Genomic DNA, 15,039 nt, shown 5'->3' with positions numbered 1-15,039 from the left:
TCCCGCCGCCATGTCGGGCCCGGGCCCGGGCGCGGGCTGGGCGCCCACCCACGTGCAGGTGACGGTGCTGCGGGCGCGGGGGCTGCGGGCCAAGGCGGCGGCGGGCGGCGGCGGCAGCGACGCCTACACCGTGATGGCGCTGGGCCGCGACAAGTTCTCCACCTCGGTGGCCGAGCGGTGCCAGGGGCAGCCCCTCTGGCGGGAGGAGGCCACCTTCGAGCTGCCCCCGCCGCCGCGCCCCGCCGCCCTCCGCCTCACCGTCCTGCACCGCGCCCTCGTCGGCCTCGACAAGTTCCTGGGCCGCGCCGACATCGACCTGGCGGCACTGCGGGCCGAGGGCGGCCGCCGCCACTCCAGGTGGGCCCGGGCCGGCGGGGGAGGCCGGGGAGAGGGATGGGGGGGCTCGGGAGTGGGGTGTGGGGGGGCTCTGTGTCCCGGGGGGGCCGGGGAGAGGGATGGGGGGGCTCTGTGTCCCGGGGGGGGGGCCGGGAGTGGGGTGTGGGGGGTGGTCTGTGCCCCACGGGGGCCCGGGAGAAGGATGGGGGGGCTCTGTGTCCCGGAGGGGCCAGGGAGAGGGATGGGGGGCGGCTCTGAGCCCCAGGGGGGTCCCCTCTGTGCTCCACGGGAGCCAGGGAAAGAGATGAGAGGGGTCTCTGTGCCCCACAGTGGTCCGGGAGAGGGATAGGGGGGTCTCTGTGCCCCACGGGGGTCCAGGAGAGGGATGGGGGGCGGCTCTGAGCCCCACGGAGACCAGGGAGAGAAATGAGAGGGGCTCTGTGCCCCAGGGGGATCCGGGAGAGGGATAGGGGGGTCTCTGTGCCCCACGGGGGCCTGGAAGTGGGATGGGGTGGCTCTGTGTCCCGGGGGCGGCCTGGGAGAGGGATGGGGGGCGGCTCTGAGCCCCACGGGGACCAGGGAGAGAAATGAGAGGGGCTCTGTGCCCCAGTGGGGTCCCCTCTGTGCTCCACTGGAGCCAGGGAAAGAGATGAGAGGGGTCTCTGTGCCCCATGGGGGCCAAGGAGAAGGATGGGGGGCCCCTCTGTGCTCCACAGAGGTAGGGGGGAGGGATTTGGGAGTCTCTGTTCCCCACGGGGGCCTGGGGTTCTGGTGGGGGACCCCAGTTCCCCGTGAGATGCCCGTGTTCCCCAAGGAAACCTCTGTGCCCCGCAGGGGTGTGGGGTTCTGGTGGGGGACCTCTGTGTCCCATGGGATGTCCCTGTGCCCCATAGGAGTGGGGGGGAACTGCTGAGGGTCCTCTCTGCCCCACAGGGGCCCCTGAAGCCCCGTGAGGGCCCATGGGGTGACCCCTGGGGGCAGGGTCCCTCCTGGGGTGGCTCGGGGGTGCCTGCCCCCTGGAAGAGACCGGGGGGGCTCCTGGCACCCGTGGTTGCCGGGCTGGCCCTGGGGAAACGCGGCCGGTGCTGCCTCGTGCTTGGCTTTGAGTTTTAAATGTTTACGTGCGAGCGCTGCCGCCGCGCCCTGGGAACGGCCGGGCTGACCCGAGGGGCGGTGAACGGACGCGGGCCGTGACAGCTGCTGCTGTGTTTTTCTTAACAAACACCTCGCAGAGCCTGAGCGTGCGTACGCGCAGGTAATGCGGCGCTGTGTGTGCTGGCTTCCCCGTGGCCAGCGGGACGCCGAGCCGGGAGATTTTTTTCCTTCCATGCCGAGCGCCAGCTCTGTGTGGTATTGCTCCTTTGAGTGTAAACGCTGGGCTGGGGCGCTGAAATCCCCGGGGCGGTTACTGGGAGGGTTTTACTGGGAGTCAGCAGCCTTGTAATGGGGCTTTCGGTGGCTGGTGAGTCACCTTCCTCTTGCTCACCTGAGCAGACCCAGGTGTTAACGCCAGCTTGGCCGAAGCCGTGTTTCTTGACAAAGCCGTCGCCGCTTCTGAAGCCGTAATTACATGGTGGCTGTCGCGTCAGGCGTGTTTACGCTGCGGAGCCTGCTGTCCCCTCTGTCAGCAGAGTTCAGGGAGTCGGCCCTGCCAGGCGAGCGTCGCCTGGGTTCTTTGTGTCTGGGCCAAAGGAAAACAGAAGGAGGAAAAAAAACCAAAAACTCCAATACTCCTGGGAAAACTTCCGGTATTTCCAATTAGCGTCGTCCCCCCAGCCCGTGCTTTTCTGTTTGAAGCCTGTCTCTTCAGTCGTCGCTTAGCTGCCGTGGTGATGTGTACCTGTAAAGGACTGGTTTTGTTTGGAAAATAAATGCGCGTTGACTGGCAGGTGCCCACTAACATAATAAATGAAATGCATAAGGTTTGATAGTTTGGAGTTTTCGGGGGGAGGTTGTCGGTATGTTGTTTACTCTCGGCCGCTCTCAGGTGGAGGCCGCGCGTGCTGCTCCAAGCCACGGCCGTGTTTCAGTGCCTTTCGCTGAACACGGAGTTTGTGTTTTGGCTGGCATCCGAACAGGGCCAGCTCTTTCCCCGGGGCACAGAGCGCGCAGCGTGAATTACCGTGGCACTGTACAAATGCAGGATGCTCCTAGAAATCACGCGGCGTAGAACAAAAGCGCCCGGTGCTGGCTTGCGTTAGAGGCCGGGGGTTTGCGCTGCCCTTGCCGCCGCCGCAGCGGGACCGCGGCTTCAGGGACCTGACAAAGCCAAACGTCTCCTTCCCTGGTGCTGGCGTCTCGTAGCCTCAGGTCTGAACATCTAACTTAGCGTGGTGCTCGCGCTTTCATTTCCCTCTGAAGTGTTTCTCTGTAGCAGATTTCTGAATTCGTCTCCTTCAGCTAATGCTCATTAGTTTTGCATTTTCTCCGAAGCAAATTGCCTTTTCCCGTTCGTTCGTCGCTTCCAGTGCACCTTCAGAGGAGCGGGGTGCAGGTCTGATGGAGAGGCGGATTTGCGTGCTCTGTTCGCTGCCTTCGTGTTCCCGTTCCAGCTGGTGAGGGGGCAGAAGCCGGCGTTTTCCAGGCAGCCTTTGCTACCGGTTCTGTGGAGTCGGGAAGCCTGTGGCTCTAGCGATAGATTAAAAGAACATTGGCGCGCAGCGCTGATAACTTTCTGTGCTGCCCTGATGTGGTTTGAGTGTTACTGAGTGGTAATTAACTGAGTGCGTGTGATAGTGGCACGCGCATGGTGGTTCTGCCGTGTAGGATGCCCTGAGCGTTCGCTTAATACGCAGCGCCCGACGTTCTGGAGCTGCGTTTCAGAAAAGGGACGAGGTTCTGCCTGTAACCGGTGTCCTTCCTGGTGCGCGCCGGTCAGGAGCTGGTGGAGGTGAGTGGAAATCCCCGGGCGCTCTGTAATGCTTGGTTTGGCTCTCCTCGCGTTGATTAGAGGTTTCTTAGCTTAAGAGGCATTAAGATAGCAGCTGAAAAGGAGCTGGAATGAAAGGTATGAGGGCGTGGGGTGCGCGTGCAAGCTTTCTGGTACCAGTTTCAGCTCTCGGAGGCTGCTTGCTGCTTTCGCACCCACTTCAAAGTCTTGGCCTCTGCGGATTTCTTTTGGGAGGCCAGATAAAAGCACAGAAGAGAGTGGCTCAGCTGAAATACAGGAATTCCATCTTGTGTTTCTTTTTTTTTTTTTTTTTTTAACCCTTCCTGGTCTGGATTTTAAAACAAATTTTGCTAATAACTTTCTGTTTACAATAAGGAGTGTTTTCCTTGGCACCCGGGGCCGTATGATTATGATGTGGTTGTGAGATTAAAGGCTTTTCTTTACTTCTGCACTGTAGGCTTATTTGCTTTTTAAAACATAAACACCCTCTGTTGTTCTGAATCACCCGTGCCTCTCGATAACTTGTTTGTAAAAGAACTCTCCTTGTTTCTGCAGGTGGTACAAGCTTCGCTCCAAACCGGGGAAGAAAGAGAAGGAGAGAGGGGAGATCGAGGTGGATATCCAGTTTATGAGGAGCAACATGACAGCCAGTATGTTTGATCTGTCTGTGAAAGACAAGTCTCGCTCTCCTTTTGGCAAGCTCAAAGACAAGCTCAAGGGGAAGAGGAGCAGCGGCCTTTCCGACACGGCGTCGGCGATCATTCCCAGCACGACTCACTCCCCTGCTGACAGCGAAGATGAGTCAATTGAGAAGGAAAAGAAGAAATCAAAGTTCAAAACCCTGTTTTCCAAACCTGGCCTGCAGAAGACTTCCCTCTCGCAGTCCATGTCAGTCCTACCAACGCAGCAGCCCTTCACCGCGAGGGTTCGGCTTTGGCCCAGCGACTTCCAGCCGCAGTGGGACGACGAGGAGTCCGAGACCTCTCCAACCTCAGAAAGTGAGTATGGGCACCGACGGGCGCAGGGCCTTTCTTCAAAGGTTTGCCTTTCACGCTTTTTAAACTGCTAGTCCAGTTCTTCTTACTGAATGACCGCATAGCAAACTACTTCTGTCCGCGGTGGTGGGCGTGCACGTAGGATGTTGGACACTGACAGCATAGAAACTGCGGGGCTGCGCGAGCGGTGTCTGCAGGTGTTGGCTGTGCAGCTTCCCAGTAATGATCTGTGGTGATTTCGGGTCATTGAACGGCACGTACGGTCCGGTGCGCTGGGGGCTGGCAGGGGTGGAGGCCCCAGAAGGTTTGGAAGTGGCCGGTGCAGTCACACTTGCGATCCATTAATGACTGTGAAGCGCTGAGGCTGTCAGTGGGGAGTGTCACAGGAAAGGATGTTCTTGCATCTTGAATTTCTCCTCGTTTATTTTTTCCAGAAGCCTTTGGAAATGCCTTGGAAGATAAGTCCTCTCCTTCTCCTATATTTAAATCTCAGAAAACAGCAACTTTGGACAGCAGGCAACTAAACCAAGGAACCACTAGCCACGCCAAGAAAGAGGGGCACTTTTTATTCAGTGGCCTTAAATCCAAAAATGATCCCGTTTCCAAGTCCAGCCTGTGTATCAATGGCAGCCATGTCTATATGGAAGAGAGCACGACGAAGGACAACACTCCAGCCTCTTCCCCCTCTCCTCACAACTTCAGGAGGAAACAGCTCTTTGCTTCTGAAGAGAACCTGTCTTCCAGACCTACCAGAGGACCTGAAGAGACGGGAAGAACATCTCCTAGTCATACTTTCTCTGGGTCTGCGTCCTTGGAGACCTTTAAATCTATGACTTTGCCGTCATACAAATTGCTTAGCAGTGAAGAGTACCTGGAGAGCAGCGTTCCTCCAACTGTCGAGGTGATTAAAGAGACCAAGAAATCGGACCACAAAAAGCCTACCTTGCTGTCTCTGGTCACAGGGAAGAAGGAAGCAGTGAAGACCATTGATGCCGAGAATATTCCCGACAGGACCCTGCAGGATGAGGAAAACAAAATTCCAGAAGAGAAGAGCGAACAGGAGGCCAAGCATCTTGACCTTCCGGCAGATTTAAGCAGAGGGAATCCTTCAGAAGACAGTCACCGTGCAGAAGACATCTTTGCAAATAAGCAGCCACTCAACCCTTTTGAGGAGGAGCAGAAACCTGCTGCACCGGCCAGGACCAAAGCTGTCAAGCCCAGGTCAGTGGTGTTTGCTTCACAGCGGTGCGCAGCGGCGGTGGCAGGCTTTAACTGCGCTGCTTCCTGCCGCAGAGCAGCGCTGCTCAGCGAGGCGTCCTGCGTGCGGCAGAAACGCGCCGCTCTGCGGTGTGCCGGGCGCTTTGAAGCTGACCACTGGGCCGTTTGATAACAGACGGGAATTCCAAGGTCCTTCTCGGTGTGAAAAAGAGATCCATGCAGGGATGTTCCTAAAAAGTGGTGCTAACGGTGGTTCTGAGGGCAGGCGTCTCTGCAGGTACTGTAGGGGTGACTTCTTGCTGGGTCTTTTTGCAAATCTAACATTTTTTCTGAGCTGTGTGGCTTGAACGTACCCAGGGGCTGAAGCAGCAGCTCTAACATCTGCAGTTTTCTCTTCTGTGTTTGGCTGTGGTCTTCAGAAGTGTTAATCTTGGAGCCCTTCTGCTTTTGGTGTCGTTCACAGCAGCATGAAGGGCGTTTGGACACAAGGCTTTTTCGGAAATTCTGCTCCTTTATCCTTCATATCTATAGTTTAAAAACCTTGATGTGTGTATGTTTTTATGTTTATGTGTCCTACTAATAAGGCTGCCTTTGTGTCTGTCTCTGACTCCTTATTCTCAGTGCCTCTCATATTTAAATGCCTTGCGTATGAAGTGCCTGTCGTACTAATAACGTTGCTTGGGGTGCACGAGATGAGGTAGTGCCTAAAAGTGGCCACAACTGTAACCTGTGCAGACTCTGCAGCAGAAGTGTTCTGACGTAAACTGAGTGCCCTGTAAAGACGTGTTTAAGTATGTCTCCTAAAAGTATAATTCCTCTCCATTGTTAGAAGTTGGAGTCTGGTGCTAAAGCTTGTCTGTTCCTGTCTCGTGTGACATGCGAGTTTTTTGTCCCTTTTTGCAGACTGGGCGTGTCTTCAGAGGAGGAGACCAAAGCCACGCTTCCTACTCTTGCACCTGATTCCCTTCCTGCTTTTCTGTCTGTACACCGTATCAGTAGTGACAATAATCCTTTTATTTCTAAAATGGGACAAAAAGTCCAAGTGCCAGACTCTAAAACCACTACTAGTTCTGCATCTCTTGCTTCTCCTCCTCCTTTTGCTGCAGAGCTTTTAAGTGGCAAGAACCCCTTTACTCCTGAGTGGGGCAGGGCATCCGCAGCCCTGGATCCCGAAGGCGTTGCTTGTTTCCCTTCATCCCATCACACTGCAGCCTCCGTTTCCAAACCGCCTCTTCCTGGGCAGGTTCCTACTGGTGGTAATAATCCTTTTGCTTCTGAATGGGGGCAGAGCTCACGGGGCCGCGGTTCTGAAAGCTCTGATACGCCGGCTGCCCGGGGTCTCTCTCGCCCGCTCGCACCTTCTCTCCCTTCTGACTGCCATTTTAACGACAACAATCCCTTTGTATCCAAGCTTGGGCGGGAAGCAGATGCGCCGGGTTTCAAAGCTGTTGCTGGTTCTTCCCCTTTCTGCCTTCCTTGCGGTGAAGACTGTTCCTCAGCAGAGCACCTTGCTGAGCTGAAACGCTCTGGTGGCGATGCTTCGGCGAGCTCTTCAGATGTGGTTTTAGCTCCTAATGTCAAAGCTGCATCAAACGCTGTCGGCGCCCTTTCTGACAACTCTGGTCTGGCTCCAAAGAAGCAGTGCGGTTCTCCCCAGCTTCAGGTTGAGACTTCCTTGGAAAGAAGTAAGCTAGGCAGCAGGAAATCGGTGTCCTTTTTCCTTGATGAACCGGAGGGTGTTACGTCAAGTGATGAGGATTTGGGTGAAAAGCAGGGCTCTGATTTCAGTGAGATGTCGCTTACGGATTCAGAGGCAACAGGAGAGCAAGCAGGGTTTGCTCGTGAACCGGAAGCAGGGTGCTACCCATCATCAAAACTCTCCAGTGACAGCACACGTCCCATCCGAAACAGCGAGACCGCTGTTCAGGGTGGTGTGGAAGCAGGCGGTGTAAATACTCAACCCTGCACCAAGGACAGCAAGTGCTTTGCGTCTCTCTCCGAGTGTGGTAGTAGCCTCTTGCCAGAGGTCGGTGCTGAACAGCCGCGGTCCTCTGAGAGTGAGCTGTACGAGAAGCAGGAGATCCTTGGTGAAAAGAGAAGAGAAGAACATGCACCCGCATTAGAGCTCCAAGGAACTCCACTTGATAAAAATGACTCGTTTTCTCAAGTAGGATCTGCCAAACCCGCCTTGGGAGCTTCCTCCCTGTCCCCGCGGGAAGCTGATGTAGGGAGGGCTGGCAGCGAGGTGCTTGTCACGCCAAAGCCAGCACCGCGGCTGTCTTTAACGCTGAAGAAGTGCCTGCCGGCGTCTCAGGCTGGTGAGTTAAGTGGTGATGTGCCTTCTTCAGGTGACAGTGTAAACTCTTCTCCGGGGCTCACGTTACCTAACGGTAAATCCTCAGATGCTCTCGGGTGCCTCCCCCAAAGTGGCTCATTAGAGACTGTCGCTGCACCAGTGACGCTCAGAGATGGCAGCAGTCACGGGCATTTAAAAAAGGAAGGTGACGCCTATTTATTTGACTATCTTACAAATCTAAGGTCTGCCCTTCCCTTTACCGGGGACCGTGGTTCGAAACTGGCTGGTCTTCCAGTTATTCCGGAGGGAGGCTCCGATGACGAGCTGCTGGGTGACTGTCAGGAGAACTGTAGTGTCACTGCGGGTGAGAAAAAAGTTTCAGAGACTGGAAAGCAGTCCCTAGATTTATTGCCGTTGCGTGAAGAACTGAAAGAGCTCTCTGATAGTTCTGCTGCAGCCCAAGTAACCCTGGCCGCTGCAGGAGGAGGAGGAGGAAGAGGAAGTGTTCTTGGTGCTGGTCAGGCGAGCAAACCACCCGTGCTGCCTGCCGGAGTAGATGTTCACGCTGTCAGTAACCAGGGAGCTGACTCAGGTGTAGGCGTGACGTCTCGTTCCAGGGAGTGCGATAGTAATTTTGAGAAACAAGAACTGAAAATAAGTGCAGGTGTTGAGGAGCGTGCAGTGTGTGATTTCTTTGAGCCTTCTGTTTCCTCTTCCTCCCTGTCAAGTCCTTCCCAGCCCTACTCTTCCTCTTGTTCTCTCCCCTCTGACACCCCAAGTCATAGAGCAGAGTCTCCGAAAAAGCCAACAGCCGAGGGCTTCGCAGATAAAGCAGGAAATTCTGGCAAGAAGAAGCTTCTTCAGGCATGGGTTTCACCCTCTGAAACATACCCTAACCAAACTCAGCAGAGAGGTGAAACCGTGTCTCCTAAGCACAGGTGAGAGAACGTGGGAGCTACACAGAAAGTGTCTCAGTGCCGATGTGAGCTTTGCGTTTTCTTCCTGGGAGCGCAGACCTGTCCCTCCAGCCGTAGGGATTTACTGTGCTTTGCAGTGACGGGGCATCGTATGGCCTTAACTTCCTCCAGCCCACGGGTTTGCGGGGCCTGGGTGCTGTTGTGCCAGCGTAGGATCGTTGGTGGCACTGGGTAAATCTGTATGGCTGCTAAGGATCCCCCAGAGCGCTCGAGGGAGCCTGCCGTTCATCACAGCGCTACCTCCTAGGAAAAGTGTTAGGGAAAGCCGGTCACCGTTTAAGAAATAGGGTCATTTCATCAAACTGGGGAAATGGACTGCAGTTCATCTGTTTTTCAGAAATGGGAGGTTGGTCACAGGAAGCCTGAAAAACTGGGATGCTTCATTTCCTGCCCAGGCTGTGCTCCTGCGGCTCCAGTCGCAGCTAGCCATGCAGCTGAAGCCTCTCTCCCCCAAGAACGCGTGGCTGCTTGCCGGAGCTATCCGCAGCTCCTCCCGCCTGCCGGGGTACGGATGTCCGCAGGACAGAGCTGCTGAGCTGCCAGCCCTCAGAGCTTTATCTGCAGAACTCCCTCCACGGTCTGGGACGCTTCTGGGGCAGCACTTGCTGAGATACAAGTTAAATTTTTTTTCCTCTATTAAAATCGGCAGTATGAATCCTGCTCGAGCAAATAAAGATAGGACTTTCTGGCAGCTTATGACAAGTTCAGGTTGGAAAAGGCGTAATACGTGCTTGTCCTGGGATAGCATAAGTTTTTCTGTGTTGCAATAACCACGAATGTGCTCTCGCTAGGAAAGCCCGGCTCAAACAGCGGTGTGTGAGGGATCAGAGTACCCGCCGCTGCGTATTGCCCGCTCGTGTAGACTGACCTGGCCTTTCTTTTGTGGCATTCCGTTCGGGATGGATTTCCCTTGTTACTGCTCCTTTGCCTCCAATGCCTTCAGTCAGTAGAGACGGTAGAAAGAGAACTGGAGTAAACTTTAAAAAGCATGTAGCTTGGACAAAAATGCCTTGTCTGCCCGAGCAGTGGAGAGAGGAGGACGGGGTTTTTCCCCAATTTCTTGCTGTATTTTTTTTAAAGCTGAAGGTCTGTGTAGTGCTGGTGTTACGTGTACTGCCTAAATAACGCAAGCCTGTTTTTGTCTTACAGACTCCATCCTGTGAAGCCGATGAATGCCATGGCAGGCAAGTCTCAAAGTAAAAGCCTGAATGTCATCAGCACGATGAATGAAAAGCTGCTCGAGATGAACGTGAAGGTATGGAGGGAAGTGACGCTTTAGATTGAAGCTGAAGCAGTAAACTGGACAGAGTTCCTGTATTCGCCGCAGTTTGCCGAGGCTCGTACCTCGTACACCCTGGGCAGACAAAGAGCAGTGGTTATTAGGCGCAGTTAGTTCCCGCAGCTCCTTTTCACCCTGGAATAATTTCGTGGCTCTCAAAGCCGAGAAGGTGGGAGAAGTAACCTCAGGGTGGCTGCTGCCTTGTGATGTGTTGCCTTAACATCCTGCCCAGATTGAGGGACCGGGCGCCTGCCGTTAAAGCACGACCGCTTCCTAAAAGCGTGGCTGTGCAGGTTGCATAATCCCTCAGATTTAAAGGAGTTTTTTTGCATAATTTTGGCCTCAAAAGAGACCTCCAGGCGTGAGACGTTGTTGATCAGAATGGCTGGAAGCGTCTGTGGGTCAGCAGGGAAAAACTCTGGGTACTGTTAGTGTCTGTAAGGGGTTTTGGGGAAGATTAAAAGTCCCAGAATAACTGTAGTGCCTCCTTCTGGTGTTAGTGGAGAAGGGAATGCGAGTTAAATGATTCAGACTGACATGTTGCTGTTTTGAATGAGTTGAAAACTCGCTATTAGCATTCTGGTGTGGTGCTCTGATTCCACGTGAGGAGCGATGCTTGGTGCGGTCACACGAACCTGTTGTGTGCGTGCTGCCTGCGATGGAGAAGCCTGGGCTGGGGTTCTGGCTCTGCGTCTGAGAACGAAGCCGGAGGGATTGCAGAAGCTGCTTCAGGTTGCTGAAGGCTTAAAAGCAGGTTTTTCAGAGCAGCTGTTCTGTGATGTGTTTTCACAGTGATATCTACAGCAAGAGGGAAGTGCCAGGTGCCTAGGTGGGTGTTCCTTGCTGTTTAACCCAAATTTGGCTTTCCTAGCCTCTGGTGTGTTTTAAACAACAGCTGTCCCAGCGCTCGTCTGTAAACGATGGTGGTTGGTGGTGCCTGGAGTCATCACCGACATCCTTTCAGCGTGAATTGCAGCAGAGCTGGATTACAGAACTGACATTCTGTACAGATTTTGTGCTAAAACCGATGGCCCGTTACCGTCCGTAACGTCCATCTCGCGCTGAGCCTGCCTGCTGTTCTGGAGATCGCCTCAGCTCTATGCATTGTGTTTCGGTGCCGGAAGCAGCACGCACTTACTCTGAGGCAGCTGCTCACTTCTCCTCCAGATACTTTCAAAAAGCTGTTCTGCATCTGGAAGTGCATGAGTAGACAGTGCTTGTATGAGTTTTTCCAGGCCAGGTTTACTCGTGGTCGGGATGAGGACAGGGAGGGATTATTCAGCACTTACTGTCAGGGGCAAAACAAACTTGACTTGGGGAAATTAATTTATTACAAATCAAATCAGAGTAGGATAATGAGGAATAAAATCAAATCTTAAGACATCTTCCCCTCACCCCTCCCTGCTTCCTGGGCTTAACTTTACTCCTGATTTCTCTACCTGAGCCGCACTGGGGGGGCGGGGAGTGGGGGTTGCAGTCAGTTTGTCACACCTTGTCTCTGCTGCTCCTTCCCCCTCGGGTGGGGACTCCTCACACTCTTCCCCTGCTCCAGCGTGGCATCCCTCTCATGCGAGACTCCTCCTTCCCACTGCAGTTGCCCTTGCACGGCTGTTTTTTTTGTGGGGTTTTTTTGGTTTTTTTTTTTTTCCCCACCTTTTTCAATCTATTGTCCCAGAGGCGTTACCACTGTCACTGATGGGCTCAGCCTTGACCAGCGGCGGGTCCATTTTGGAGCCGGCTGGCGTTGGCTCTGTTGGACACGGGGGAAGCTTGCAGTATCTTCTACCAGGTATCGTTGCATTGCTGTTTTGAAATGCCCGTGTGTCTGTAACGACCCTGCCTTTCTTCTCTCTCTCTAGAAATATGATCCCGCAGACCCTGCCTATGCTTATGCTCAGCTGACACACGACGAGCTGATCCAGCTGGTCTTGAAACAGAAGGATACCATTTCCAAGAGGGATCTCCAGGTGCGCGAGCTTGAAGACTACATTGATAACTTGCTTGTCAGAGTCATGGAGGAAACCCCAAACATCCTTCGTGTTTCGACGTCTGGAAACAAAAAAGCTGGAAAGATGTGAAAGCTCGCGGGACGCTGGTTGAACAAAGGACGGAGTTCCTGCCGGTGGAGCTGGATTAGTAAGGAGATGGTGTGAAGTAGGTGGTACCGGTTGTGCTGCCCACAGACAGTGACCTCTTTCCTGTTTCTGCCTTGAGCAACTCTCGGTTTGGTTAGTAGTTACATCACGTCTTGTACATGGAGTCAAGTTATTGTATTTATTTTTCGGTTTCTTTCCATTATGTGGGAAGATTTGTTCAGGCATCTGATCGAAAGGCTCATGGCAAAAGGAAGGATGAAGGGTTTTTGATGTGTTTTGCTTGCCAGCAAGGCACTGATGATCCTTTAGGAAGATTTTTTTTCATGGTTTTGTTTTGTAGCAGCTTTGATAGATCAATTACTCTTCTTTCCTTTTCTTAAGTTGTAGTGCAATATAAAATCTGGTACAGTAGAGCTTGAGGATTTTATTTCTTTTAAAAAAAAAAAATATATTAACAGCTACCCTGGAGAAGTCCAAAGATGTGTACTTCAAACCAGGGCTGCGTGGGCTGTATTGTAGAAGTGATTAATGCCCTGAAAGTTGAATGCAAGTTAAACCTTGGATTGGAAAGGAAGAAGCAAAGCTTGGTTAATCTCGTAAGGTACACACTGCTTCAAAGCAGTTCTCCAGGGAGAAGGGTCACAGGTTCTGTGGGACAGGAAACACTGAGGTTGTAAATCAGAAGCGGTTCTCCTACAGACTTCAAATTCCTGATCTGAAGGTCGTTTGAACAAGGGAGGCAAAACTACGCCTGGGTTCTGCTCTGTGGTCTTAAACAGGTGTGGATCTCCAAGTACGCGCACGTGGCCTGTGTCTCGTGCTGTGACAGGTTTCCTTTTACTCCACGGCAGTTTATTGAATTTAAATACCTTGGATTTTGGAGCTGGGGCTTCAGAGGTGGTCAGCCTTACAATGCCTTCATTCGAGCATTCCCCACAGCCAAGGGAGGAACTGAGTCGCCCTCCCCTGGCGATTTGAGCTGGTGTTCAAATGTTATTTGGTTTTCTTTGTGACGAGATGTGCGGAATGGAGTGACGATTTTACGTAGCTGAGGAAGAGCGCTGGTTTTGCTAGACAATCGGTACCTCTGTCTGCTTCCTTCATGTGTGCCTGCTTTGCAGCTCCGTAGAGACAGGTGTCTGCTCCCCCCCATCCCGTTGGGCACCGTCAAGCAGCCTCCACAACGGGCTTCCTCCACTGGAACGTTTTATCTGGCACGTTGTTGTCAAAGATCAAAAAAATCAGATGCCTCTGTGCAGCTCTGGGATTTTTCAGGGTTGCGAAAGACCATTAAAAGCCTAGAGGAAAGTTGAAATACCAAAAGATTGGATAGCAGGGGACCAAAGCAAACACTCCTACCTTTGGAAGCTGAAAGGTCTGCTGGGTCACTCGAAAGGGGTGGGTTTCTCACGCAGTTTTTCTACAGCACAGCACTTTATTGTGGGGCTAGACCAGCTGGATCGACTAGCAACCTGTCAGTAGCCTGCTTACTGTTTCCATAGAACACTGAGAACTGCTGGAGACTTCTCAAATGCTGTATTTTTGTAGTGGAGAGTAGTTTAATATATTTGCCTAGAGATGTATACTTTTATTGGAAAATTCAGAAAGTGCTGTTAATAACATTTTTATTACTGTAAACGGACTAACTACCAAAGTCTGGAGCTTTTCTGACAGAGCTCTCCGTGAGTTGAAACAAGCCTTAATCGTTAGGAGTCTCCTAAGACTTCAGGTACTTTTTTTCTAATTTTATTTTTATTTGGGCAGATGCCTTCAGCGAAGGGGTCATTTCTTTCCTACTGTGCTCTCTTCTGTGAATGAAGGGTCTGAAACACAGAGGGTCTTCGTGGCATCTTCAGCTCTTGGCTGGTGGTTTTAATTTTGAGTGGTACTGGTTTGCCTTACTGAAAACTGCTGCTACTTCTTGTGCCTTGAAACAGTGAGGAAAATGAAGGATTGATTTGTTTCCTCCTTGTGCTTCGGTGGGTCTCTGGAATTTATTGGGAAATACAGTTGCCTGTACCTCACTGATGAACTTGTCTTCTAGGCTTTATTCCACAGCTTTCTGATGTTCTAGGTCAGAGAGTCAGAAGAACCGGTTGTGCCTTTGAACAGTGGCTTAAAGGTTAAAAAAAAAAAGTGTATTGTCGGTAGTTGTAACTGGATGCGTGAGTGGCAAGACGGGGCTCTTGCTTTTTTCTCATTTTCACGCAGTGTGGGTGCTGCTGAAGGCACTGCGGTGCTGTGTGCGATGCTTCTGGAGTGTCGATTTTCTGAAGCTTGGATAATACCCATTCCTGTTGGCAGGAAAGTGCATCCCGAAGTTACTTACACAGAAACGAAGCGGTAACACGCGCTCGAAGCAATATCCCCTCCTGGCAGCCTTTTTTGCTGGGTACAGCCGTGTCTGTTGAGGTGGGCCCCGGGTTGTGCCTGGTTTTTGGCCCTGGGGTTGTTGCACGAGCACTGCTGCGGAGTCACGGTCCTGCACCAGCCACGCTTCGACTTCCATGGCCGTGGAAGCATCGCACAACCCTTGTACCTCAGTCTTTTACTGGCAATACTGGGTAAAGCCTTTCTTTGGCGTACGGGGACTGGCATTTTATGTCAAGCAAGGTGCTTCACCTTGAATTCAAGGGCTTTACGAATCAAATGTGTTGTTTTATTATTGAAGGATCTGAATGTATTTTTCCCTGTTTATACTGTCTGCTTTTAGCCTGGGTACCTATTTGTTTTTAAATGCCTCTTGGTTTCATGGAACACTAAAATAAAAATACCTTAAGTCTACTCTTCTGCTCCCTTTGTCTTTTTTTTTCGGAAAGGGCAGTTTCAAAAGAGCCTCATCCCTTCCTTGTGGCCAGCTCTGCTCCCCGAAACTCCGCATCCTCAAGGTATTTTGGGGCTGGTTTCATCCCTTCGAGCTCTCTGTGCAGGAAGTTCACACCTCGCAGGGTG

General features: G+C 52.6%; 1 protein-coding gene across 2 annotated transcripts; it reads left to right on the top strand.

The window, feature by feature from the left end:
* On the top strand, positions 1-14,871 carry RAB11FIP1 (RAB11 family interacting protein 1). Of its 2 annotated transcripts, XM_086767822.1 has the most exons (6): positions 1-357; positions 3,782-4,224; positions 4,656-5,442; positions 6,343-8,673; positions 9,862-9,967; positions 11,851-14,871. In XM_086767822.1, exons 1-6 carry the CDS (start codon positions 11-13, stop codon positions 12,067-12,069), a joined length of 4,233 nt encoding a protein of 1,410 aa, XP_086623948.1. In that variant the 5' UTR covers positions 1-10; the 3' UTR covers positions 12,070-14,871. The 2 variants fall into 2 exon arrangements, with proteins under 2 accessions (XP_086623948.1, XP_086623949.1); XM_086767823.1 differs by lacking the exon at positions 6,343-8,673.
* The last annotated feature ends 168 nt before the right edge of the window (positions 14,872-15,039 follow it).

This window comes from Chlamydotis macqueenii, chromosome 27, assembly GCF_036417535.1.
Source record: "Chlamydotis macqueenii isolate bChlMac1 chromosome 27, bChlMac1.mat, whole genome shotgun sequence".
Taxonomy (NCBI): Eukaryota; Metazoa; Chordata; class Aves; order Otidiformes; family Otididae; genus Chlamydotis; species Chlamydotis macqueenii.
This window is presented reverse-complemented; position numbering and strand designations above follow the sequence as displayed.